The sequence below is a fragment of the Antennarius striatus genome, chromosome 17 (genome assembly GCF_040054535.1).
Source record: "Antennarius striatus isolate MH-2024 chromosome 17, ASM4005453v1, whole genome shotgun sequence".
Taxonomy (NCBI): domain Eukaryota; kingdom Metazoa; phylum Chordata; class Actinopteri; order Lophiiformes; family Antennariidae; genus Antennarius; species Antennarius striatus.
In genome coordinates this window covers 1,445,001-1,471,420 of record NC_090792.1, presented here as the reverse complement: position 1 = coordinate 1,471,420, position 26,420 = coordinate 1,445,001, and the positions used below count along the sequence as shown (strand labels likewise).

The 26,420-nt window shown below is 43.1% G+C and overlaps 2 protein-coding genes across 2 annotated transcripts in view; one reads left to right on the top strand and one right to left on the bottom strand.

Annotated features, from left to right (window-relative positions):
* Positions 1–1,917: 1,917 nt before the first annotated feature.
* On the top strand, positions 1,918–14,601 carry ak7b (adenylate kinase 7b). Its single transcript, XM_068339095.1, has 18 exons — positions 1,918–2,007; positions 2,087–2,236; positions 2,323–2,428; positions 6,384–6,478; positions 6,872–6,982; positions 7,056–7,139; positions 7,611–7,699; positions 7,909–7,999; positions 8,188–8,265; positions 9,021–9,170; positions 9,265–9,393; positions 9,746–9,851; positions 10,370–10,498; positions 10,626–10,685; positions 11,277–11,474; positions 11,565–11,779; positions 13,593–13,751; positions 13,844–14,601. Exons 1-18 carry the CDS (start codon positions 1,918–1,920, stop codon positions 13,880–13,882), a joined length of 2,079 nt encoding a protein of 692 aa, XP_068195196.1. The 3' UTR covers positions 13,883–14,601.
* A 9,654-nt stretch (positions 14,602–24,255) lies between these two features.
* The window catches only part of si:dkey-288a3.2 (protein phosphatase 1 regulatory subunit 37), a 46,664-nt gene continuing 44,499 nt past the window's right edge, over positions 24,256–26,420 (bottom strand). The window contains exon 11 of the mRNA XM_068339265.1: positions 24,256–24,351. Coding sequence (XP_068195366.1) covers positions 24,256–24,351 — 96 coding nt within the window. The remainder of the gene's footprint in view (positions 24,352–26,420) is intronic.

The following is a 26,420-nucleotide window of genomic DNA, read 5'->3' as shown; positions in this document are numbered from 1 at the left end:
CCAAGAGACATAGGTCTCCCTGAGATCTCCTCCCAGTAGGACATACCTAGAATAGGCGGCCAGGAGGCATCTGGAACAGATGCCCGAACCACCTCAGCTGGAGGAGTAGCAGCTCCTCTCTGAGTTCCTCCCTGGTGACTGAGCTCCTCGCCCGTTCTCTAAGGCTGAGTCCAGCCACTCTACGGAGGAGCCTCTTTTCAGCCGCTTCTATCCAGGATCTTGTCCTTTCGGTCATGACCAAAAGCTCAAGACCAAAGGTGAGAGTAGGAATGAAGTTTGACCGGTAAATCAAGAGCTTCGTCTTTGGACTCAGCTCCTTTGTCAACATGACAGACCTATAGAGCACCTCATAAGCAGCCTGCAGTCCATCAGAGTCAAATACACCTCAGAGCCTATAGAACATACATTAGGTCAGCCTGCATCACCATAAGGGAAAGGATCAGGTAGAATGAGCCAAGATCTGAACACACCTGTCACTCGTCATGTCGCTGATGTGAGTGGCTTCATTCTCAGCTCACTTCATCATTTCCAAATGTCTAAACATTTCTGAGGTTGTGGTGACTGATGTTGCTCTCTGATCATTCCTGTGTTTTCTTTGAGAGTGCTGTCTCCACGCACACACAGGTTCAAACAGAAGTAATCACAAAACGATATATCACTGAAAACACCAGTGAAATATTCCTTCAGGCCTCCTCTGTCATACCACCCCTCCCCTGTGTCTGTCAAAGACCTTGTAGATCATTTTAGTTGTAAAATTGAAAATGTTATTGATGCCATTGCTCCTATGAGGTGAAGACAATCTCTGGTAAGAAAAGATGAACAGCCAACTGGTCAGAATAGAGAATAGAGAAAAGAGAGTTCTGAAAAGCTGATGTCCAGGTTCATTATGATATCTATAAAGACAGAGGACACATATATGATTTAGATTTAGTGAGAACTGAAGACTCTAAGGTGAGAGGTGAAACATCTTCAACCAACCTAAAAAAAAGTCCAGCTGATTCTTTTATGCTCTTCTTGATTTACGTCGACCTGGATGACTGAGAACCGACACAGACAATATCCAAATAAAAGTTATTATTTTGAATTTTAGCAGTGAAGACATACTGTCAATACTGGGCATTTAATCTGGGCCTTAATCTGAGGTGAGAGCATAGACAGAAAACTGTTTATAAAGAATCCGACCCAAACCTGTGAGTTGTATTTAATGTTCGGTATTGTGTCAGGAGGCTGTGTATTGATCACATGGGTGATCCTGTCTACTGTTTGAAGTGCTGTCACCTGCTTATGCAGAAAAAAATCCTTCAAGACATCAAGCAATTTAATTTATATGGAAAAATAAATATGATCCTTATAATATAAAAAAAAACTTCTTTGTGGAATCTTCAATAATGAATATCAACAGTTGTTTTTAACAAGATGAATGACAAATTAATTCTCTTTGCGCTTCCATTAAAAAATATTTTTTTACTTGAGATGATTACTTTAATGAATTCTAACTAATAATTCATACAAACCACATTTTATCTGTCATTACTATTGATCATGTTTGTGCTGCACAGCAGCTGGTCATGCTCCAGACTCAAATGTAAAAGTGAGTAAATATTTTAATTCAATATAATAAATAAATAAATAATAATAAATAATAATTTGTCCAGTATTATTCGTTATGTAATGCCTGAGCAGTGGATATATACAATTTCCTCCGGGATTAATAAAGTATCTATCTATCTAATATAAATCTGTGATATATATAATCCACGTGTAGGTTCCAACAGTTGGGTCTGTGTGGAGGGATACACACGTGATCACCTGTCTGTGGGTCATGTGACTTTAAAGCCTTTAAAGCCACACTGATCTGATCTCCGTGCTGTGATCTTGTCTCCATGACAACGGGACAACACCATCACTCAGGCTGACATGGCGGAAAGTACCGAGCAGCTCCGACTCTCACCTAAACGAGTCTTCATCAACGACATTAACTCGTATTCGTCCGGACAGATCGCCCAGGTAAATCTGACGTCATCACCAGACTAGTGACGTAGAGGGAGTGAGTGAACATGTGTCGTCATCACTGTGTTGTCGGTAGTTTCTGTCCCGATGTGTGGTCGAAACTCCCGATCCAGAAACTGAGGAAGAGGAGCGAGTGACGTCAGACCGGAGCAGAGCCTATCACGTTGTCGGAGCTGCTGGTGACGGATTGGAGGAGGACGGAGCTCACGCGCAGCAGGTGGAGCAGGTGAGTCACCTGTCCGGTGTGGTCCAATCACCTGTCAGCATGTCCGGTCGGACTGAACAACAGCTTGTTGTCGTTGTTGGAAGCAGCTGAACCAAGATGAGCGACTTCTCAAACTGATGGACTGTGACGTCATCATCTACAACATTACCCAGCATGCTGAGCAGCTGAAAGAGGCTTCCTGGGCACTGTCAGGTGAGTACCTGCTGGTTGATAGTTTACTGTGTTGTTGACTGAAATTATTTCATAAAAAAAACCCTCAAAATAAACACGTTATTTGTTTATTTTCTGCAAAGTACTCAAAGTTAGTCCATTAATGTTAATGCACATGGGAAAAAATATATAGACTAACTAGTTTTATAGACAGGATATTTATGTTATTATTTAATTATTATTTATCTTTATTTTACACACACACACAAATATATACATATATATATATATATATATATATATATATATATATATATATATATATATATATATATAATATTGTTTGTTATGCCCTGTGTTGTCTTATATCCCAGCATCTCGAGGATTACTGTTGCTGTACTGTGGATCAGCTTGTTGGTCTCAGTTATGTTCCCTGTGGGGATGGTTCTTATTGCAGCATTCACATCTTCTAGCAGATCTTCTGAAGGTACTTGACAACTTAGCTTCGGTATTTGTCGGAGGCTCCAGGTTTCCATTTGGGTCACGATCTTCCTTCGCAGGTCAGCAGCTCTTGTATTGAGGCTGTGTATGTGTCTTGGGGCTTGGTACCCAATCACGGATTGTGGGGGGGGTGATATCCCCCCGCTGACCTGGCGTCCTGGCTCCCCCTTGCCGTAGCATTGTTGTTGTATTTCATCGATCTCTAGTTGTGACAGCAGTTTTCGGTTATGGATGTTGGAACACTGGGCTAACAGCTGTTTCTTCGTTAGCCTTGATTGTGGGTTTCGAAGCATCCATTGGTCCCACATCCGCCCCATATATCCCCTCTCTCTGGGATTACTTGTGTAGTAGCATTCCAACAACTCCGTATTCTCCGCCCTTGTCCATGTGTGTCTTGTTCCAGTAGCCCATTTCTCATCACATTGCCCTGGTTCCCTTGCATCTGACGCGGACCTTGTTAACCCGGGCGACGTCCGAGCCGGTATGACTCTGTCATTATTGTGTTCACTCATGTTTGAGGTAGGCTCGTATAGCATTAAGGGTCTTGCCTAAGGACCCTCACTGGATAGTGCCCACCATGTCTGGGGTTCAAAGCCACGCCCACGCCCTCCTGCATTCCAGACCACGCCCCTTTCTGCATTTTTTGTGTGTACGTTGACTGGATAGTGTTTGTCCCGACCGGGATTCGAACCCACAACCTCCTGCATTCAAGTCAATTGACTTAACCACACCAAAGGTGTACTCTCAGTGGCAGGGAAATAGCATCCGGCCAGACCCACCAAGAGCTGAGGTGGAGAAATACTGGAAGGGCATATGGGAAAGAGTAGCATCACACAACACCGATGCCCAGTGGCTAGTGGACCTAAGGACTGACCACAGCTGCCTCCCAGAACAAGAACCAGTAACCATCTCAATGGCAGACATCCAAGAAAGAGTGTCAAAGATGAAGAGTTGGTCAGCACCGGGCCCCGATATGATCCATACATACTGGCTAAAGAAGCTGACACCACTCCACGAGCGTCTAGCAGCACAAATGAACCAGCTGCTAAGGGATGGGACGCACCCAGAATGGTTGACTGAAGGCAGGACAGTCCTGATCATGAAAGACCCACAGAAGGAATCTACCCCATCCAACTACCGGCCAATAACCTGTCTCAGTACAACATGGAAGCTCCTGTCAGGCATCATGGCCGCTAAGATGAGTAGGCACATGGATCAATACATGAGTGGGACACAGAAAGGAGTTGGTAGTAACACCAGGGGAGCCAAGCACCAGCTACTGGTGGACAGAGCAGTACACAGAGACTGTAAGAATAGGCAGACCAACTTGTGCACCGCCTGGATTGACTACCAGAAAGCCTACGACTCAATGCCACACACGTGGATACTGGAATGTCTGGAACTGTATAAGATCAACAGGACACTAAGAGCCTTCATCAAGAACTCAATGGGGAAGTGGAAGACAACCCTGGAGACTAACTCCAAGCCAATTGCCCAAGTTAACATCAAGTGTGGCATATACCAAGGGGATGCACTATCACCACTGCTGTTCTGCATAGGCCTGAACCCCCTCAGTCACATCATCACAAAGAGTGGCTACGGATACCAATTCCGAAGCGGGACAACAATCAGCCATCTCCTCTACATGGATGACATCAAGCTGTATGCCAGGAATGAGCGAGAAATTGACTCACTGATCCACACCACCAGGATCTACAGCGACGACATAGGGATGTCATTCGGATTAGACAAATGTGGCCGGATGGTATCAAGAAGAGGCAAGATGATCAGAACTGAAGGGGTCAACCTACCAGGGGGCAGGATAGAAGACATCAAGAACAGCTACAAATATCTTGGAATCCCACAGGCTAATGGCAACCATGAGGAGGCCGCAAGGAAGTCATTCACAGCCAAATACCTCCAGAGAGTAAGGCAAGTCCTGAGAAGTCAGCTGAATGGCAAGAACAAGGTCCGAGCCATCAACATGTATGCACTGCCGGTCATCAGATACCCCGCTGGGATCATAAGCTGGCCAAAGGAGGAGATAGAAGCCACAGATATCAAGACTAGAAAGCTCCTCACCATGCATGGAGGGTTTCACCCCAAGTCCAGCATCCTGAGGCTGTACACTAAGCGGAAAGAGGGAGGCCGAGGACTAGTGAGCATCAGGGCCACTGTCCAGGATGAGACATCAAAAATCCAAGAGTACATCAGGAAGATGGCCCCAACAGATGAACTGCTCAGTGAATGTCATAGACAGCAGAAGCCTGAGGAGGACGAGGAGGAGGAGGAGACAGCATGGAGGGACAAGCCCCTACACGGCATGTACCACCGTCAGATAGAGGAAGTGGCTGATATCAAGAAGACCTACCAATGGCTGAATAAAGCTGGACTGACAGACAGCACAGAGGCACTGATCATGGCAGCACAAGAACAGGCCCTAAGTACAAGGGCAATAGAGGCCAATATCTACCACAGTAGATCTGACCCAAGGTGCAGGCTATGTAAAGAAGCCCCAGAGTCAGTCCAGCATGTGGTAGCAGGGTGTAAGATGCTCGCCAGCTCAGCATACATGGAAAGGCACAACCAAGTAGCTGTGATAGTGTACAGGAACATCTGTACCCGGTATGGACTAGAAGTACCCAAATCCCAATGGGACATACCACCGAAGGTGGTTGAGAACGGCAAGGCTAAGATCCTGTGGGACTTCAGCTTCCAGACCGACAAACAGCTACTGGCTAACAAACCGGACATAGTGGTGATGGACAAAGAGCAGAAGAGAGCAGTGGTGACAGATGTGGCGATTCCAGCTGACGCCAACATCAGGAAGAAGGAACACGAAAAGATTGAGAAGTACCAAGGGTTGAAAGAACAGCTGGAACAGATGTGGAAGGTCAAGGTTAATGTGGTCCCCGTGGTAGTAGGAGCACTTGGGGCAGTGACCCCCAAACTGGAAGAGTGGCTCCAGCAGATTCCTGGAACAACATCTGAAGCCTCAGTCCAGAAGAGCGCAGTCCTAGGAACAGCTAAGATACTGCGCAGAACCCTCAGACTCCCAGGCCTCTGGTAGAGGACCCGAGCTTGAGGATGACACACAGATACCACCCCCACAAGGGTGAGAGGGACATTTTTATATATATATATATATATACATACACACACACACACACACACACACACACACACACACACACACACACACACACACACAACAGCCTTTCAAAAAGCTTTTAAAAACCTGGCTTTGCAAGGTTATAGCTCTGATAAATGATGGTTAATATCTCAGATTATTATGGCTTTATTACAATCGTAATAATAAAGGTCACTAACAAGAAGTCACTCCAAGAACTGATGAAAACGTTTGCAAACACGCACGTCTGTTGGGACTGAATGGACGGTTCAAAATAGCAATGTACCAAAATAATCTAAAGGTTAAATTAATTTATTTAATTAATATTATAAAAAATGCACAATTATTAATGTATGTCTTTTGCAGCCCTCCACAATAAAATGAGCCACTTTTCTGCACCAAAGATGTTCATCCTCATCTCCACTGTGATGACGTGGGCCTGCAGTAAACCAGTGGATTGTGTAAGTACACACATATCTCTGTTCATCCTAACATAATAATAATAAGCCAAGCTAAAGTTCATGGTGAAAGTGATTTGAGACTTTTCTCAAGTTAATTTGCTCTTTGTATTGACCATAGTGTTCGTACAAAAATACATCTGGGTTTTATTTGTTCCCTTAACGTGTGTTTACATGTCGTGAAGTTGTGTGTGTGGACAAATGAGATGCTTCTTGTGTGTTAGAAGTAAACACATTCCATCGTTTACTCCAGAAGGAGAATATTTGGTCCTTTAGTGAGTACTAATCGTGAAATTAAAAACTGCATTTTTTATGGTGTCCTGGGTATACTTACACTCTGATCATATGGATGAATAAGTGCGATGTTGTTTGATTGTTTTGTGTATTGTGTGACAGGAGGATCCAGAGCTTCCTTTCATTGATGAATTGTTCTGGAGACGAAAAGCACATCCCAACTTCCAACAACACATTGAACTGGAGAAGAGGGTCGTCAAAATGGGCAAAACGGTAAGTTTCAAATTCCCGTAGTTATTACATCATTTAAAGGTGTGATTGATTGTAACGTGGGTTCTGCTTCCAGAACAAAAAGCTTTTTCCAACATACGTGTTGGCCTCAGGACTTCAGTACGGGATGGGAGAGCAAGTCTTCCACTTCTTTTTCAAGGTAAGATTTGAAGGTGGAACTACTGTCAAATGTTATTATGGCTCCACACAAAACCCACTTTATTTTCCCATTCTAGATATCACTGGGTCTCTAATGGGTGACATTTAGATTGGGCTCTGCCATGTTCCAAAATTGTACTTAGGTTAGGTCCAAAAAATTATAATGATTGAATAAAATTATAATGAATAAAATTAATGTCTTCCAGGACCACCCAAAAATTTAAAAAAAAAAAGTGGTTATAATTTAGGTATTGTGTGTACACAATGAAAATCTGCTATTCTATACACTACCAATGACAGGCATTAAGGAATTTAGAAAATAAAGATGAAAGAAAATTACTGTCAATTTTTCATATATTTAGCCTTTCAACTGACTGATTTATTGGGACAGAAAGACAAAAAAGCAACAAAAATGTCACTTTTTTGGTCTAAACCGTTCTCAAGGGTTAATTGTAATAATGTGTATTTCTAGACATCATGGCTGGGACAGGAAAAGGAGATACCCGTGTTTGGAGATGGCAGCAACATCATTCCAACAATTCACATCCATGATTTAGCAAGGTTGGACACACACACACACACACACACACACACACACACACACACACACACACACACACACACACACACACACACACACACACACACACACATGAAAAGTTATACTGTTGTCTTTAATCCTGATTTGTTAAAGGATTTCATAAATACTATTTATGTTGGCTTGAATGTTATTTCTAGTACATATTTCTACGTTATATTTTCTTTTTAAGTGTGATTCAAAAAGTGATTGAACATCAGCCTAAGCCATATTACCTGCTGGCTGTGGACAATTCCAACAACACCCTGGAGGACATAGTGAAGGTGTGTGTTATCCTAGATGAAGAGATGCTCTCATGTATGAACAGAAAGTTCAGATTAGACTGACCAATGTGAAACATGGTATTTTAATTTTTATGCAAAAACAACATTAGGAGATCTTATATTCATATTCATACAGTACTTTTGTAAAACTTGAGATATTACTTTGCATGTGTATTTCCTTCCACCAGACCGTCTCCTCGGCACTGGGACCAGGGAAAACCCAGAAAAGAGCTTTTGAGGAAGCCTACCTCGTGAAAGACCTGAGTGTATGTACCTGTTAAAGAGAGTTCATTCTTATTATCAAGCTACTAATGATGACAATGTGATTCCAAATCCCAGAAGTAATCTTTCATGGTCAGTGAGTCATTCTAAGTGACCATGAATAATCCCAGCAGCGAGGGAGCTGGGATTACCGAGGCTTGAGCGCCTCCCAGTTGGAAATACCAAATGTATGAAATAAGAAGGTGGACGGAGAAAAAACTTCTTTTCACAGCTCACATTTACATCCATGCACTACCACACAACATAGTACTGCACTGTAGTATTAGAAATACCTTGAGATATACAGTACATACAATGATACCAACATTTCACTGTGTGTCGTTGTCACTGAAAAACAAAAGCTTTAAAATAAAAAATAAATTAATCTGAACTGAACAAACTAAGATAAATTAGTTATCTCGTTCTGCCCAGTAAATGTCTAAACTCTACAATCTTGTTTTTTTTTGTTGTTGTTTATTTTTTGTTTTTTGGTACCTAAAAGGAACAACGTTTGGACACCGTCTGTGTTTTCATTTGTATTTTTATCTACATTGTGGAACCATGCTGACGTGTGAAAGCCACGGAGAAAAAAACCATTCTGTGTGTGTTCCTCCAAAATAAAAGCACATTTCTTCTAGTTCAGTCCATTTAGATGACAACACGTAGACGAGAGATTGACATTGATCCTTCTTCATCTCACTCCCAGAAAACAAATGATTTAAATATGACAGGAAGTTTCTTTCCTTCCTTTCCCTGACAGGTAATGGAGATTGATTCCCTGACAGTTAACCTCCGTATGGAAGGTGTCCACGTGAAGGAGCTGTTCTCCATCAGCTGGAGGTGTGAGTCTGGTCTGGTTGAGAACATGGAGCTGGTGGTGGAGGAATACCGGGACACCAGGAGACTCCAGGTAGTGAAAACGTGTTCTAATCTAGAGAATGCACCAGTACTAAAGATGTAGATGAAGTTGTGCTGTTTAATCCATGCCAGATTATTCTTCCCAGCCTTTACGTATTTGTGTCCTGGGTCCTCCTGCGGTGGGGAAGACCTCGATGTCCAAAGAGATCTGCAACTTCTACCAACTGCATTACATCACAGTGAAGGAGACCATCTCTGAAACCCTCGCACAACTAGTGAGCTTTTTATAAGAAACATTAACACACGTGTTCTAGATGGGGACGACGCACATCCATGACATGATCATGATGGACACGTGTTATATCGCTGTCTCAACGGAGAGTTGGTTTTCCAGAATTTAATTTAATTTTGATTAAATTAAATTAAATTAAAAATTAAAATTAAAATTAAAATTAAAATTAAAATTAAAATTAAAATTAAAATTAAAATTAACATTAAAAATTAAAATTAAAATTAAAATTAAAATTAAAATTAAAATTAAAATTAAAATTAAAATTAAAATTAAAATTAAAATTAAAATTAAATTTGTTATATCGCCGTCTCAACGGAGAGTTGATGGTTTTCCAGAGTGATGCTGTTAAGAATGCTGATCCAGATGCAGAATATGACGACTCAGCAGCAGAGGCCGAGAAGCTGCTCAGCAGCCTGAAGGACAGCATGGAGGAGAATGGAGGTACGAACTGGTGCACATGTATACGATATGTTGAGTACTGACTACTACAAGAAATATTCACTACTAAATTATAAGTATTTCTAAATAAGACAGTTTTACAAATTCCATGTAATTTTCTACAGCAATTCCTAAAAAGGGAATCGATGTTTAGTCGCACATCGACCACTTCATTATGACAGCTTCACGTATGCACAGTAAACACATTTTTGTTACACATTTGGTGTTGATAGCTGTTTGTTAACCTGTTTTCCGTGTCTCCACACGCAAACATTCATGAGCAGGAACTTACAGTCAGGTTGTGTTGGCATGTGATTACTATATTTTCAATTCAATTCAGAAAACTTTATTAGTTCCCAACGGATTAATTTTTAATCAAAAAACAACTAATTTTACAGGGTGTGAGTTGTTAATCTTTCTTTTTCCTGATTGTAAAATTAGCCTTTTACAGCTTTTATAAAGTAGAATGGCCTTTGAGTATTCATGTCCCACAACATAATGTCAGCCTGTTCCTTCATCAGGTCTTCTGGACGACCATGTTTTGCTGAGAGTGATGAAGGACAAGTTGATGTCCAACCCGTGCAGAAACCAGGGTTTTGTTCTGGACGGCTTTCCCTCAACATACGAACAAGCGAAGGAGCTGTTCTGTGGTGAGACGCCGACACGAGGCTCCTACTGGTGCACCGCCAGGACCGGAAGTTTATTGCACAAATTGTATTATTTGCAAAATGCTGCAAATTTGCAAATCTGTTATGTTTCCTCTCTTTTTCATTGAAGAATGTGAGTCAGAAGATGGAATATCAGAGGAGTCTTCATACAGCAAGGGGATTATTCCAGGTCTCTGGAGTTCATTGTAGTCATAATGACCCTGTTAACACACACACACACACACACACACACACACACACACACACACACACACACACACACACACACACACACACACACACACACACACACACACACACACACACACACACACACACACACACACACACACACACACACACACACACACACACACACACACACACACACACAGACTATTTAAGAAAGATTTTGACACAAAAATATCTACAAACGTCATTTTTTGGTCATGCTTTTTGCACTGGATGCCCTTCCTGCCTCAACCCTGTGCATCTATACAGTTGACCCTGGCTTTTAGCCTCGTAGGGCTGCAGATTGTCAAACCACAAGAATATCTCCATGAGTCTTAAAACAAGGTTGAACGTGTTGGTGTCCGATTTGTTGTTTTGCTAATGATCCCTCGTGTGTGTGTGTGTGTGTGTGTGTGTGTGTGTGTGTGTGTGTGTGTGCGTGCGTGCGTGCGTGCGTGCGTGCGTGCGTGCGTGCGTGTGTGTGTGTGTGTGTGTGTGTGCGTGCGTGCGTGCGTGCGTGCGTGCGTGCGTGCGTGTGTGTGTGCCACAGATCTCGTGTTGTGTCTGGATGCATCAGATGAATTCCTAATGGAACGTGTGCAAAACCTGCCTCAGAAAGCGGTGCAGAAGTTGAACTACGAGGAGGAGAACTTCCTCCGAGAACTGGCCGCCTACCGACAGAGAGGCCTGGAACAGGAAACTGTCGTTAACTACTTTGATGAGCTGGACGTCGCCCCTCTGTACCTGGGTAATCAATCAGGTGTGGCGTGTGCAGAAGGTCCTTTGACCACATACGTGTGCTGAACCAGCCTGTGTTCTTCGTCTACCTCTCATCCAGAGGTGACCGACAGCCAGGAGACCGACTGTCTGCTGATGCAGAAGATCTTCGACAGGCTGGGAGAACCCAGGAACTATGGCTCCAGCAGCCGGGAGGTGCAGGAAGAGAAGAGGAGGAAGGAGGAAGACGGCCTGAGGATGGAGGAGATGAAGGCTGAGGAGAGGAGGAGGGAGGAGGAGGAGACCGGACACGGAGCGGCAGGATGGGAGGAGTGGGTAAGTCAGTCTGCTCCTGACTACAGCAATCCCTCACGCATTCACGTATCGACACACACAACCTCACCTCACCGCTGATTATAGGCAGTCATGTGATACCGTTCACACATTCTATTGGCTGACGGCATCAGGAAGTGCGCTACGTTCTGTGAGTCTCAGACACAAAAGTGTTTTAAACAGTCTATCAGAGTGTTTTAAAGGTAATACAGATAGAAGGTGGTTTAATATCAGTGTATGTGTGTGTGTGTGGGGGGGGGGGGGCAGAAACGATTAAATTACTGTAAATAATAAAATAGTTTGTTGCTCTAATTGCGGATTTTTTTTTTAATGGTTCCTAGAACACATTAACCATGAGTATGGAGGGATCACTGTATATCTGAATATACTATATTCAGCAGATAGTTTATCATATATATATATATATATATATATATATATATATATATATATATATATATATATATATATATATATATATATATATATATATATATATATATATATAATTATACCAACCATATACCTCATTTTAAATGTAAATTGTAAATACTGTTGTTGTTTTTTGTTTTTTTATTTCTTATTTTTTTATTTCTTATGAATTATAATTATAATTATATACAATTGTATATGAAGTGACTGTGCAGCGGATGCTTTGTGTTCTTCCACACATCCAAAGCTCACACACACACACACACACACACACACACACACACACACATACACACACACACACACACACACACACACACACACACACACACACACACACACACACACACACACACACACACACACACACACACACACACACACACACACACACACACACACACACACACACACACACACACACAACACACACACACACACACACACACACACACACACACACACACACACACACACACACACACACACACACACACACACACACACACACACACACACACACACACACACACACACACACATACATGCTGTAGGTAACTCCTGAGCAGGTACCAGGTGTCACACCTCTAATACATCAGGAAACACACCAGACCGATCCCTGCAGACAACGACTGTGAGTTTATTTGTGAAATAGCATTCTGATCATTTTATGAACAGATGTCAAATCCACTGGAGCATAGATGGGTAAAAAATGGAAAGCCCCTTCACTGGTGGGACACTTGTTGTGTGTTATTTTAGTCCAAGCAGACGATTTACAGCTTTATTTAGCTTTGCATTAACATAAATGTCTGAAATGTGTTATATAGCCCAACACGCTGAACACAAATTGAGCCTGCAGTTCCTTTTCTCACCACATGGGGGCAGCGTCGTGTTGACAGTGAAGCTGCAGCTTCCAGGAAAGGTGGAAATTACAATATTTTCACACAGAAAGCTGAAATAACTGTTTGCCAAATATGCCATGAGAGCGTCTCCTTGTCCATACTAAAATGATTCATGCCTATGCATAATAATACACATGAAAGTCAAATCAAGGCTGAATGTGGAGGTTCATTTTTGGAGATTCTTTTTTCTCTTAATGTGGAAATTTGATGGGGTTTTTTTTTTCTTTGTGAAAAGGGACCACCGAAGCAAAAACTATCAAACACCAAATGGATGGCAGACTTGGATTTTTTTCTTGTTTTGGCTGACATAGCAAAACATCTGAATGCTGAATGTCAGCTTTAATGGAAAAGATGTAGCAGTGGGATGAGGGCAAGTTTCCAGAGATCATTCACTCAATCAACGAGAGCCAAATAAAGAAAAACTCACACAGAAGAGGAACGACCTGACATTATATGATGCTTGGTGAATGAATGTGTTTCAGTCGAAGGGTCTGGAGGAGCTGAGGCGGCAGGAGAAGGCGCTGCTGGACGATCAGTCCACCTCCATGAGGAGCTACCTGATGAGAAACGTCCTTCCCATTCTGAGCCAGGGCCTGATGGAATGCTGCACCGTCCAGCCGCCGGACCCCGTCGACTTCTTGGTACGACAATCTGCAAGTCCTTAACTCATTCTTCACGTCTGCCCTCACTATATTCTGATTGTGATCTTCTCTTTCGATTTGTGTCATTTCAGGCGGAGTACTTGTTAAAGAACTACCCCAATAATTACTAAAAGCTGACGTTGTTTATGTGGTGATGCATGCAGAGAATTCTAAATCATTCTTGCAAACTTTCTTTTTGAATTTAGTACATAAAGATTTTCTTTCTATCCTTATTGTCAGTTTGTCACATTTATCATCTGTTTGAACGGACTGGTTTCACGGGTTTGGCCATTCAAACCAAATTTATAAATGCAAACGTGCAAATGTTATAATTCTGTCATTTGTGAAACAGTAAATAATATGAACTAGATCAAAAGGTCAGTTCTTAAAAAAACTTTACACAATGTAAACTCGTGAAGAAAGGTTTTTGAGTCTTTGTGATCTACAAATGCTCATGGAGTTTGATTTGCAGCGTTGCACCACTAGGGGGCAGTCTTAGGCAACATATCAGCTGTCAGCATGGTATAACTCAATGAATGCTGGGTATTATTAGTGTTTCATACATTTTAATGTTTGGGTTTCTTTAGGTTTTGGTCTTTAGCTAGGAGTACAGTCATGTGCTAATGTCACACATTATCACATTGCTGTCTACTGAGGGGTGAAGGTCTATATCAGGGGTGTCAAACTCATTTTCCCGAGGGTCACATGAACGTAATGGTTCTCCTCAAACGGCCAGATGTAACTTACCAATGTAACTAAATGTAATGTAACTAAATGTAATGTAACTAAATGTAATGTAACTAAATGTAATGTAACTAAATGTAATGTAACTAAATGTAATGTAACTAAATGTAACTACTCCTTAATGTTAAATAACTGAATTTCTGACTGATTCTAGTTCCAAACATTACAGTTAGACAGAAAAAACATGTTTGTTTGTTTCTCTGTTCTAACAAAAATCCTTTTCATTTGTCAGGTTATTAAACCCACAGAACTCCATCAATCAAGGATCAAACTATCAATCAATAAAGAAAAATAACATCAGACACAAGTTAGGACATGAAGTTAAAATGGGCTTAATTAATGCATTGTGGGAAATGTAGTTTTTGGTCCAAGTACATGTTTGACCTATTTATGACCTTTTTGCTCTCGAGGGGCCACATAAAATGATGTGGCGGGCCACATTTGACCCCCGGGCCTCCAGTTGGACACATGTGGCTCATCCATGTCCAGCTTTGAGGACTCTGTGTGGTGACCCCTCTGGTGTTAGAGAGGTAACGCTGATCCAGAGTGTATCTGGACTTGTGCTTTGCAGCGACCGCAGAAGAAACGGACTCAGAATGACTTCTATGTTAGCGTCAGAAGCTGGTTCTCCATCGTCGCTCATAGCCGCCGTCAGCTGCACTGAGTCACGTACGTCTGAGTGAACGGCAGCATCTGGTCTGAATCCACTGTTCCCAAACACTCCTTAATCCATGGAGGGAACACACACACACACACACACACACACACACACACACACACACACACACACACACACACACACACACACACACACACACACACACACACACACACACACCTCCTCTGAAACCCTCGTTCGCAGCACTCAGAGAGGGAAAATGTGTTTTGTTGCTTAGGAACAGTTTGCCTTGCATCTTAGCGGGGGGTCTGGTTTTGAATATCATTATGTCCCCTCGGTTGGGGAAGACGACACATTTTTGTTTTCTGCCAATATTTATTTTGGGCTGTGCCCCCCCCTCCTGAGGCCCACAAACGCTTCTGAGGATTAATGGCAGCGGAGGGACGACTTCAGTCTGAATGTAAATTCATCAAAACAGTTGAAATGAGACGTGTCAAGAGTCAGAGCCGGGGACCCCTGCGCAGGAGTCACAGAGAACATCTCTGGCCCCCCATGCTGTCCACAGACCAAACACAAAGGCCCAACGCTTCACACAGATCCTTGTTGCTGCTTGAAAAAATGTGTTCCATTTTTTTTTTTTCTTTAAATGAAATTAAAGTCTTGAGTTTTTCTCAAAAACCTTTGTGACATAACAGACGTGTTACATCACATTAATTTAACAACTGGTGCAAAAAGCCCTGCTGCCCGCTGAACTATGATAGATTCTGTGTCTGTAAAAACGACTCGGGGGGGGGGGTTGCTGGAATCTGTCCCGACGGACTTAGGAGCGAGGCGGAGGACACAGATACCATAAGACATGAGATCTGATGATTTGCATACAGATAACAGTTAAATAAGGAAGGCTGGGAATTTGATCATGTGGTGTCAAAAAGGACAATAAATGTATAAAATGAAACTAGTAATACAGAACCCATTTACCACACATGGATATAAGATAGATGTACGTTATTTATCCCAAACTGGGAAATTTAAGTACGATGATACAAGTAGAAAAAATACAAGTACAGTGATCCCTCGTTATTCACGGTTAATGCGTTCCAGGAACCACCCGCAAAAATGAAATTCCGCAATAAAGCGACTAATTATTTACAGTACTTTAAACGTTTCTGACCCCCCCCCCCACACACACTGATATTAAACCACCTTCTATCTGTATCACCTTTAAAACACTCTGATAGACTGTTTAAAGCACTTTTGTGTCTCACAGAAGTCAGAGACTCACGGAACGCAGCGCACTTCCTGATGCTGTCAGCCAATAGAATGCGTGTACGGTGTCACGTGACTGCCTGCTAAAAATCTGCGATGATGTGAACCGCGAGTGTTGACGCGACAGTGCGTGAGGGATTTCTATATAGATCCGTGTTTTTGTTCTTTGCACCGCCTCTCCTCATGTGCATCAACTTGATTAAACCCATTTAAACAGTTTATTCAATCAAATAAAAACCTTATTTCCCCTCAGCTGTTGACCAGGGTCAGACACCCAGCTGTATTGTGTCCTACTGAGTGACTTCCCCCAGACCTGGACCACTGAGTGCACTGACACTTGTGAACATCTCCACATTCATCTGCAGATTAACAACCTTTGTGAAAGAGCCAAACTGGTTTCACTGGGAGTAGACACGCAGCCTTAACTCCTCTGCTCCCTTCACTCCTGTTGTATGCATATAAAAGTTGGCACTGCCACAAGAGCCCCGCAGAAGCCCCCACCCCCCCACCCCCGTCTGCTCTTCACTCCATATTTCCCCAGTAATGAATGGACATGTGTCATTCCAACAAGCAGACCATCTCCAGAGAGGACGAGGAGCAGTCTGTTTCCTCTCCTCCACTAATGAGAACCACCAGCCTCATGGCTATTATCAGAGGAGGACATCCCAGTCATTACAGACTCTCTTCCCAGTCATGTATCTGCAGGAGAACACTGACATGTAAGGCTAAGTCCATCTGGTAGAATATCCACAGTGTCCTGGAGATGTCTGGTGGTCCGATCCTCAACACAAAGCTATCTCAGGATGAATTTACTAAACTTTAATGATCCTGTAACTTTTCATCAAAATCTACACCCTGTCTCATCAAAACAGCAAAGATTAGTCCAACAACAGCCTCGAATGAGTCTAACTAAAATGTGGCTTTTTGTTTTGTGATTATATCTCATCAGGTTTCAGAGATGTGTACCTAAAAAGGTATAAAAATGAAAATTTGACCTTGACCTAAATTTTCAAGGTCAAGGTTGTGATCTAATTTCCATCCCCTTGCCTTCCTGAAAATTACGCTTTCAGTGTCGTCTTTCTATCTCATCCGATTATTGAGACGCGTGCAAAAAAAATGTAGAAAAGTTGAAATTTGACCTTGACCTAGTTTTCTCAAGGTCAAGTCAATACATCACCGCTTTAAAGCGGGATGTAAAATTTACTGGCCATAATTTATGTGGCGTTGCTCAAATAATGAATACACATGAGAATCATGAAGTGAAGACGGTGACTGAGGGTTCAAATCCACCGTGACCTTTAAAGCACGTCTCCTTTCTCTCGTTATTCTGATGAGAATAGAAAGATAATCACCACCCCTAAACGCGAAGGATGGAAGTTCTAAAACAACTAAATTATTCTGATTTATCTATATTACATATTATAAAAATTATATTATAATATATATAATTATAATTATACAGAAGATGTTTACACAGTAATCATGTTGAACCTGCTTTGTGGAACAGAATCAAGCTAAAAGAGGACAGACTAAACAAGATCCAGTATTTCATGTTTGCGATTGGTCGCATGCAGCAAACTCCGCCCTTTTTATGTGAGCGCGCACAGATCTAGAGTGGACAAGCCTGGATTGAATTAGTGAGTGAGTGAACTAGAGGAAGCCCGGCTAGGTTAATCCAGCTTTGTGGTACAGGACACCGCCACACCGAACCGTGGCACAAAATCCACAAACAAACAAACAAAAACAAAACAGGTACGTTTGTGTATCAGTCAAACACATCCAGGGGTGAAGTTGGAGCTTCACCACCTAATTCTAATTCTAATTCTAATTCTAATTCTAATTCTAATTCTAATTCTAATTCTAATTCTAATTCTAATTCTAATTCTAATCTCCTGCTGTAATAAACACCTGTGTTCACATCAGGTCCTCATGAGTAGGTGGTTCCATCCATGGTGAGCTCCATATGAATATACTCATAAAGGGGATTACAGGTTTGTGCTGCAAAGTAAACTCAGTGGTCACTGAGACTAAAAAGGCACAGTTTACACACAGTTTAACATTTCTGTGTGATATATCCAATGGTCATATTGTCTAAATGGATGTAAGAGTACAGTACTTGTTTGCAGTCCACATTATTATTAACCTCTTGAAAACTTTTAGGTTCCAGAGAAGTTTAAGTTACAGAAATTGGTTAGTTTTAACTGAATATGTTCATAAATAGACATGATAAAGTTTAGCGTTATGTTTCACTATAATTTTAACTTCTGCAGAGTGACGGGATGTGAGTTCCCCACGTGTAACCACAGATGAACGTGTGTGTGCACTGGGAAGGGGACCAGACGAACGGCAGAGAACCCCCCCGGAGGAGGCTACAAGGGGCGAAGTGGCCCCTGCCGGGCCCCCACTTCAGGACGGATGGATGTAGGGATTGTGTTGACAAGGAGGAAAGATGAAGAGGAGGAGGAAGACCAGGAGAGCCAGCCACGCATTCAGCAGGGAGGCTGAGCGCATCGGCCAGAAACTCATCAAACTGATGGAAACACCTCCAACGGCCCAGCAACAGCAGGATGTGTGTGTGTGTGTGTGTGTGTGTGTGTGTGTGTGTGTGTGTGTGTGTGTGTGTGTGTGTGTGTGTGTGTGTGTGTGTGTGTGTGTGTGTGTGTCTTTGGAGTAGTCTGTAATGTTTCTGGGTGATGGATGTGGGAGTTCAGGGAGGCTTTCTTCACCCATTGTTCATCAGTAAAGTACACAACTCTCAGTAAAGTACACAACTGTTCTGCCTAATTGCTCAGCCATGATGTCAGGTCTTAATGAATGATTACAACCTGCACTGACCTGTTCCTTCCATCTGTGAAGAGGTAATGCTATAATATATGCACACTTCAGCAACCTAGTCCGTCTTTTTAGGCAGATTATACTTACAAAATCATGTCATGTAATTTGAACAATTTGTGGCTCCGTGCATCATCTCAAGGATGACGTCATTTTACATTTTATAGAAGAAATTTGTTTTTTTCATATTCAGATTTTCATTTGATCCTATTGTGTGGTTAGTTATAAATGTTACCAGGAGGTGTTTTCTATTGATTTAGTGTTATACACATCATTATTGTTATAACATTACTGCCACTGTTTATTTAATCATACTTCCATTAATGGTACTAATGGTACGTGTCAGCACAGAGTAAGACAAAGCTAATGAGTGACGACTCTCCATGCAGCCTGAAGGGAAACACCGGACTGTCAGGAAACCAGGGAGTCAAAGCGACTGCAGGGTTTTTCCTGAGTCGTCCTGACTCACGCCGTGGACCGGACCGCCTCCACAGGAACAAAGCAGCCAGCGGCACCAGGATCCACCGCTGATGTCTGGAGAGACTACCATTGTTAACAACAAGAACAGGAATCAAGGTAGTCAGAGACTTCCAGGGTAGCTCAGGGTATCCACAAAGTAGTACCTGACTAGTGCATAGCTTTGACCTTTCAGGGTAGGTCAAAGCTAATCACTACCTTTGACCATAGATCAAAGCTAGTGCATAGGTAGATCAAAGCACTAGCTTTGATCTATGGTGTTACTCATACTGGCTTTTCCCCTCGTCTTTCTATCTTATCTGGTTCCTGAGCGTACAAACTTTTAATCTGACCTTGACCTAGTTTTCTCAAGGTCAAGGTCATCATCTCATCTTCATCCCCTTTGCTGCCTGAGTCATGTGCTTGTTGTTTCATCTTTCTATCTGAACAGTTGTGAAGATATTTGGTGGACTAAGGAGCAGACGAACGAACGGACACACAAACGGACAATACTAATAAAACGGACAATACTAATACTAATACTAATACAATACTAATCTCTCCCGAGCCCACTCCAAGAACTGCGAAGCTCAATGGCCCCACCTCAACCACTGGACTTCCAACCTCGCCACAACCTCCTGCTCCCACCATGACCGAGACCGTCATCACTGCAGACCTGGTGATGACAACGCTGAGGAGGCTCCGTCCCTACAAGGCGGCTGGACCAGATAAGGTCTCCCCAAGACTCCTCTGAGCCTGTGCTTCGGAACTAGGGGACCCCCTGCAACAATTGTTCAACCTCAGTCTGCGGCTGGGGAGGGTCCCGTCACTGTGGAAGACCTCCTGCATCGTCCCTGTACCCAAGAAAGGACGCCCTACTGAGCTCAACGACCACCGACCGGTCGCTCTTACGTCCCACATAATGAAGACCCTAGAGCGACTGGTCCTGGAGCTCATGCGTCCACAGGTGCAGGGTGCTATGGACCCTCTCCAGTTTGCCTATCAGGCCAAGGTTGGGGTTGACGATGCTGTCATGTACCTCCTCCACCGCACACTCTCCTACCTGGACACCGGGGGCTGTGCCGTCAGAGTGCTCTTCTTCGACTTTTCGAGTGCCTTCAACACCATCCAGCCCCGGCTCCTGCAGGATAAACTGACCTCCATGGCTGTGGACCCCTACCTCGTGAGCTGGATTACGGACTACCTAACGGACAGACCCCAGTACGTCCGTATGGGGGACTGTTTGTCTTCTATGGTGACCAGCAGCACGGGGGCGCCACAGGGGACCGTTCTCTCCCCCATTCTCTTCACCCTCTACACATCAGACTTCAAGCACAACTCGGATACATGCCACATACAGAAGTACTCCGATGACACCGCGATAGTGGCATGTATCCGGGAGGGTGATGGGGGGGGGTACAGGGCATTGGTGGCTGACTTCGTGGAGTGGTGCCAACAGAACCAGCTCCAGCTCAACGTCTCCAAGACAAAGGAGATGGTTCTGGATTTCCGGCGGGCACCTCCCTCTCCACAGCCAGTGATCATCAAAGGCAGTGAGGTGGAGGTGGTAGGAAACTATAAGTACCTGGGACTGCAGCTAGACAGCAGACTGGACTGGTCACTCAACTCCAACTGTGTGTACAAGAAGGGGCAGAGCAGGATGTACTTCCTAAGGAGGCTGGCCTCCTTCAACATCTGTCCTAAGCTCCTTTTCATGTTCTATCAGTCCGTAGTCTCCAGTGTGCTGTCATACGCCATTGTGTGTTGGGGTGGGGGGGGGCAGGAAAAGAGATATGGACCGTCTGAACAGACTCATCCGCAGAGCGGGCTCAGTGGTCGGGCTGAGCGTGGACTCTGTGGATACGCTTCTGGAGAGCAGGACCATGTCTAAAATTAAGGCCATCATGAACAACACCAGCCCCCCCCTACACACCACCTTCTCCCAGCAGAGAAGCACCTTCAGCGGCAGACTGCTGTCACACAGCGCCTCCACAGAGAGGCTGAGGTCCTCCTTCGTGCCCCGTGCCATCAGGGGGTACAATGACTCTCTCAGGAGGAGCGGGGGGGAGGTGGCGAGGTCAGCACGGGGTTGAAAATGGATTTAATTTAATTTAATTTAAATTTAATTTTATACTGTTGTATATATATATATATATATATATATATATATATATATATATAAAATTTATTTATTTATTTTTTATACTGTTTTATATTTTAATTCAATTTTATACTGTTTAGATTTTATTTTATACTGTTTATATTTTAATACTGTAATATTTTTAAATTTTATACTGTTTATATTTTAGTTATAGTTTAGTATATAAGTCCTGTTAGTGCTGCATGTGTCTGTCTGTTAGTGTAATGTATGTCTTGTGGTATGTCCTGTGATGTCAGTGTTTCCTTTTCTCCTGGTGTTTATCCAGTATTATTTGTTATGTAATGCCTGAGCAGTGGATATATGCAATTTCCTCCGGGATTAATAAAGTATCTATCTATCTATCTATCTATCTATCAAACACAGACAGTGACAAAACATCACCGTTAATCTTTAGAGCTTTTTGATTTGTATTTAAATGGTCTTCCCAGACCAAATTACCAGTGTAGGTGTTTCATTTCCGTTTGGAAACTGCTTCTTTGCAGAGTTGTCTCTTTTTTTGGCTTCACATAGTCCGTCCACAACAACGTTCACAACAATAGCATCAGAAAACGTCTCAACAAGATCAGACCGTTCACACTACCTGTCGTGTGCCTGTTTCAGTGTAAACTGGACTTCAGCTGTCAACAGACGATGCCCTGGACAGGAAGTCAAGCAAGAAAGTGGTCTTCCTTGAGTTGGATTTCGACGCTTTGAAAGTTCTACCAAAATCCTCGGACAAACTTGAAGATGTTGCGTAGGATTGGCGTGGTGACAGCGTACTCAGACAACAGCAAGTCACATGGGATTGGCGCCATTTTACAGTTAGAGGATAGTTTAGTCTGATCAACTTTCTGAGTTATGTGGTTTTGAGTTGTCTTATGCTGCTGTGTTGATCATTGGTATTGGTCAGGTTAGTGCTCATTATCGGTTCCACATAGCACCTCTTAAATATACAAATAATAATACAATGTACTGTGCTGTACACATTCTCACAATTCTTCAACAGTTATTTTGAAACATCTGTGTTGTTTCTTGGCTCTCCAGCCTCCTCCCTCCAACGAGGCTTTTTATGCTGGATGCCCTTCCATCCACAACCCTCTGGATTCATCCAGGCTCGGGACCGGCCTACTGTGGCCCTGGCTTGTGGCCCCGTAGGGCTGCCCATGCCAGGTATTGAATCTGAGTGCTAAATTAAGTAATTTAGCTTAAGTTGTGAGCCAATAAGTCATGAGCTTAAGTCAAGTCAGTTTTATCTGTGCAATGTAATTACCAACTCATAATTTAACAGTTAACGCAATGCACTTTGCAAAAAATGTGGGTCTTCTTTATTCTAGAGCCCCAACAATCCCCAATGACAAAGACATGACAGTGGTGAGACAAAAGCTGCCGGTTTATTGAATTTAACTGATGGATATCAGACATGTACTTTAATGTTGTGTTTTGATGCATACAATTACATCACATAATGAAAAAGACAAACACCTCAGATGAGACAATTTACCTGCATTGAAATGTTAGGTACACAAATGCAACACAAACATTGCCATTTGCGTCAAACTGAAGGACTTGTATTCACAAAGAGACTCCATCTAGTGTGTGAACCCAACACAAGCACACATCGTGGCGCGGCCTCCTGCGGTGATGGATGGTGGTGCAGACGTCCTGACAGACTCTTCTTCACCCGTGTTTTACTACGACTGAACGCATCGGGACCCTTGTTCCGCTCGGATTGCTATTTAAAGTCCGCTGCTCCTACTCATGGGCAACAAATGGAGATGGAACCTGGTGGAGTCTATGGCTTCTACCAATGTCAGAGATGCTATGCGCACACACACACACACACACACACACACACACACACACACACACACACACACACACACACACACACACACACACACACACACACACACACCTCTAGACTGTGCGTCTGACAATGCATCGCTGTGAACACGAAGCGATGATGGAACGCAAGCAAACAGGGATTTCCAACACACGCATAAAGCTGTGGTGCGAATGGTTTAGAAGGGAGGGGTTGATGGTGGGTGACTTTGCGGGGTGGGGGTGAGGCAGTTCTCTTCATTTCTAGGTGATTCACATCTGAAGTGGGCTTACAAAATTGCTTTATGGAAAGTGGTGAGTGGCTCAGCGGGAACATTAGACAGGAAGCAGCGGGGAGGACGGTGTTTCATTAGGGAGCTCTACTCCGCCTTTATTACCCAGATTTGGAGTTTTATGGTTATCATTATTTGCGATACAATTATTATTCCCATGTATCTGCTTGTCAGCTGTTTGGCTGTTTGGGCTGGGATGCTGGGACCTGGTGTGTGTGTGATGGAATCCGTGAGTAGTTTTTAAGGTAATTGGTACAAGGTTAGCCGTTTTCCACCTCTGTTCTCTCTCTCGTGTGTGTGTGTGTGTGTGTGTGTGTGTGTTTAAGTGTTCCTTCAGGCTGAAGTCTGAGGAGAGCGGCGAGCATTGGCGAGGCAGCACTGGTTAATCTCTGAGTGAAACCTGGTCGCAGTCTCCATCAGAACTTCATCCTGTGAAGCAAACAGAACAAGAACATCACACCGTCACTGACATCAATGTTACCAAAGTGTCATCACACCTGATACGACTAAAAAATATGGCACCCATGTACAGTTTACTGGATCACACAAAACAGGATCTTTTTCTTGACACCTCAGGTCAGAAAGAGCATTCTTTAATCATTTAACATAATAATCATATTGGATTACATCATATTGTGATTTTTTTGTGGAAACTCAAAGCATTAGACAGTGCTTCAATCATTCATTCACTCATTCATTCATACTTGGTGATGATACACAGAACGTTCTAGCTATAAGGGAAAAGAGGAACGCCCTAAAATATGAAATACTATATTTAAAATTTTGATTTATTTGACTTGTTTAGTGTGTTTGTTGCTCATACACACCAAAGTGCTTGATCCAATGCAATGTGCATCACAAACGGACAGTTCGAGTTTATTTCAAGACCAGATAAAAACAAAGGTCAAGTAGAAGAAAACTAAACTGCGAAATCAAATGTTGACAGACGAACCAGGAGAAAAAATTAGAACAAGGACAGAAGACAGAACTGAATCTGTGGCCAAGAGAAGGAGCGAGCAGAACGCAGTATGCTGACTCTGGCTTAGCTTCTGGTTGCCAGAATCACTGATGCACGTTCCCACCTCATAAATTATCGCTGTGATGATGGTGTGAGGCTGTCAGGAAAGTCCAGAATCCCAAAAAATCAACAGCAGCAGCAGATCTGGACAACAGCTCAAGTCTCTCAGTCAGCACAGTAAGCTTTGTCCTTTATCACACAATTATGAAAAGACCAATTTATGGTGTCAGAAACGCCAAGGAAACCCTCCATGACACACGTCGATCAAGACGACATATTTTTCTTTAACGTTATCCAAATTCTCTTCATCAACAGACAACCACCCACAACAGGGATACCCCCTGCACCATCATGCTGCCCACCCTAAATAAGAAATGATATCCTTAGACTATCACAGCCAGAGATTATGTTTTGATAAACATTCAAACACAATTAGTTCCATGGAGTTGTTTGTAAGTTAAATTGTTTCTAAGTAATTATTTATTAAATTTCACTCAGTAATCACCATTTCAGGTCATTTAAATGCCCTCACTACTCTAAATACAAAATACTATTCCCTAAGACTTACCAGAAAAAAGTACCAGGACATCAATCGATCAATCAATCAATCAACCTTTATTTATATAGCGCTTAATCACATCAGCAGACATTGTAAAGTGCTTTAACAGATAGAGAAACCCAACAGGACCCTCTGTCATAGATAGGGTTAGGACCCAGATACAGAACACTCAAGGAGAGGCTTTCATTCATATTTTAATACAAAAAGCAAAGAAACACAAGAAAACTCTCAAAGTCCAACAAACTAGACGTGTAGGCACGGGTACAGAAACAATCTGGCAGAGAACCGAAAGCGAGTCAGGCCTAAAAAGCCTCAGGCTAATCAACCTGATCCAGTCCAGGTGTTGAGATGAGGAACAGGTGTGGAGACGAGACTCCGCCCAAAAGTTTGGCCTCTCCTCCTGCCACACCCCAACACGGCAGAGCAGCAACACCGAACCGTGACACCCTCTAGAGCTGGTATCAGCGACAGCGGCGAGGAAAGAATTCCCTCGTTGAGGAAGAAACTCCAGGCAGGACCCAGACTCTGGAGGGTAGACCCAGACTCTGGAGGGTAGATCCAGACTCTGGAGGGTAGACCCAGACTCTGGAGGGTAGACCCAGACTCTGGAGGGTAGATCCAGACTCTGGAGGGTAGACCCAGACTCTGGAGGGTAGATCCAGACTCTGGAGGGTAGACCCAGACTCTGGAGGGTAGACCCAGACTCTGGAGGGTAGATCCAGACTCTGGAGGGTAGACCCAGACTCTGGAGGGTAGACTCAGGCCGCATCCACATGTTGATGGATCTTTTCGAAAGCACAAGTTTTTTGTTTCAGTTACGCAAGATATTGTAAAAGTTTTGCGAGATCTCACAACAACAAACAACAAGAGGAAGAGATGAGAGTTGGAGCTGCGTGAACACAGCAGTGCTGCTCATCGGGG

Coding starts and splice junctions, on each gene's coding strand:
- ak7b (XM_068339095.1), top strand. CDS start 1,918: ATGGCGGAAAGTACCGAGCAGCTCCGACTCTCACCTAAACGAGTCTTC. Junction 6,983..7,055: donor TCGTCAAAATGGGCAAAACG/GTAAGTTTCAAA, acceptor TTCTGCTTCCAG/AACAAAAAGCTTTTTCCAAC. Junction 8,000..8,187: donor CCCTGGAGGACATAGTGAAG/GTGTGTGTTATC, acceptor TCCTTCCACCAG/ACCGTCTCCTCGGCACTGGG.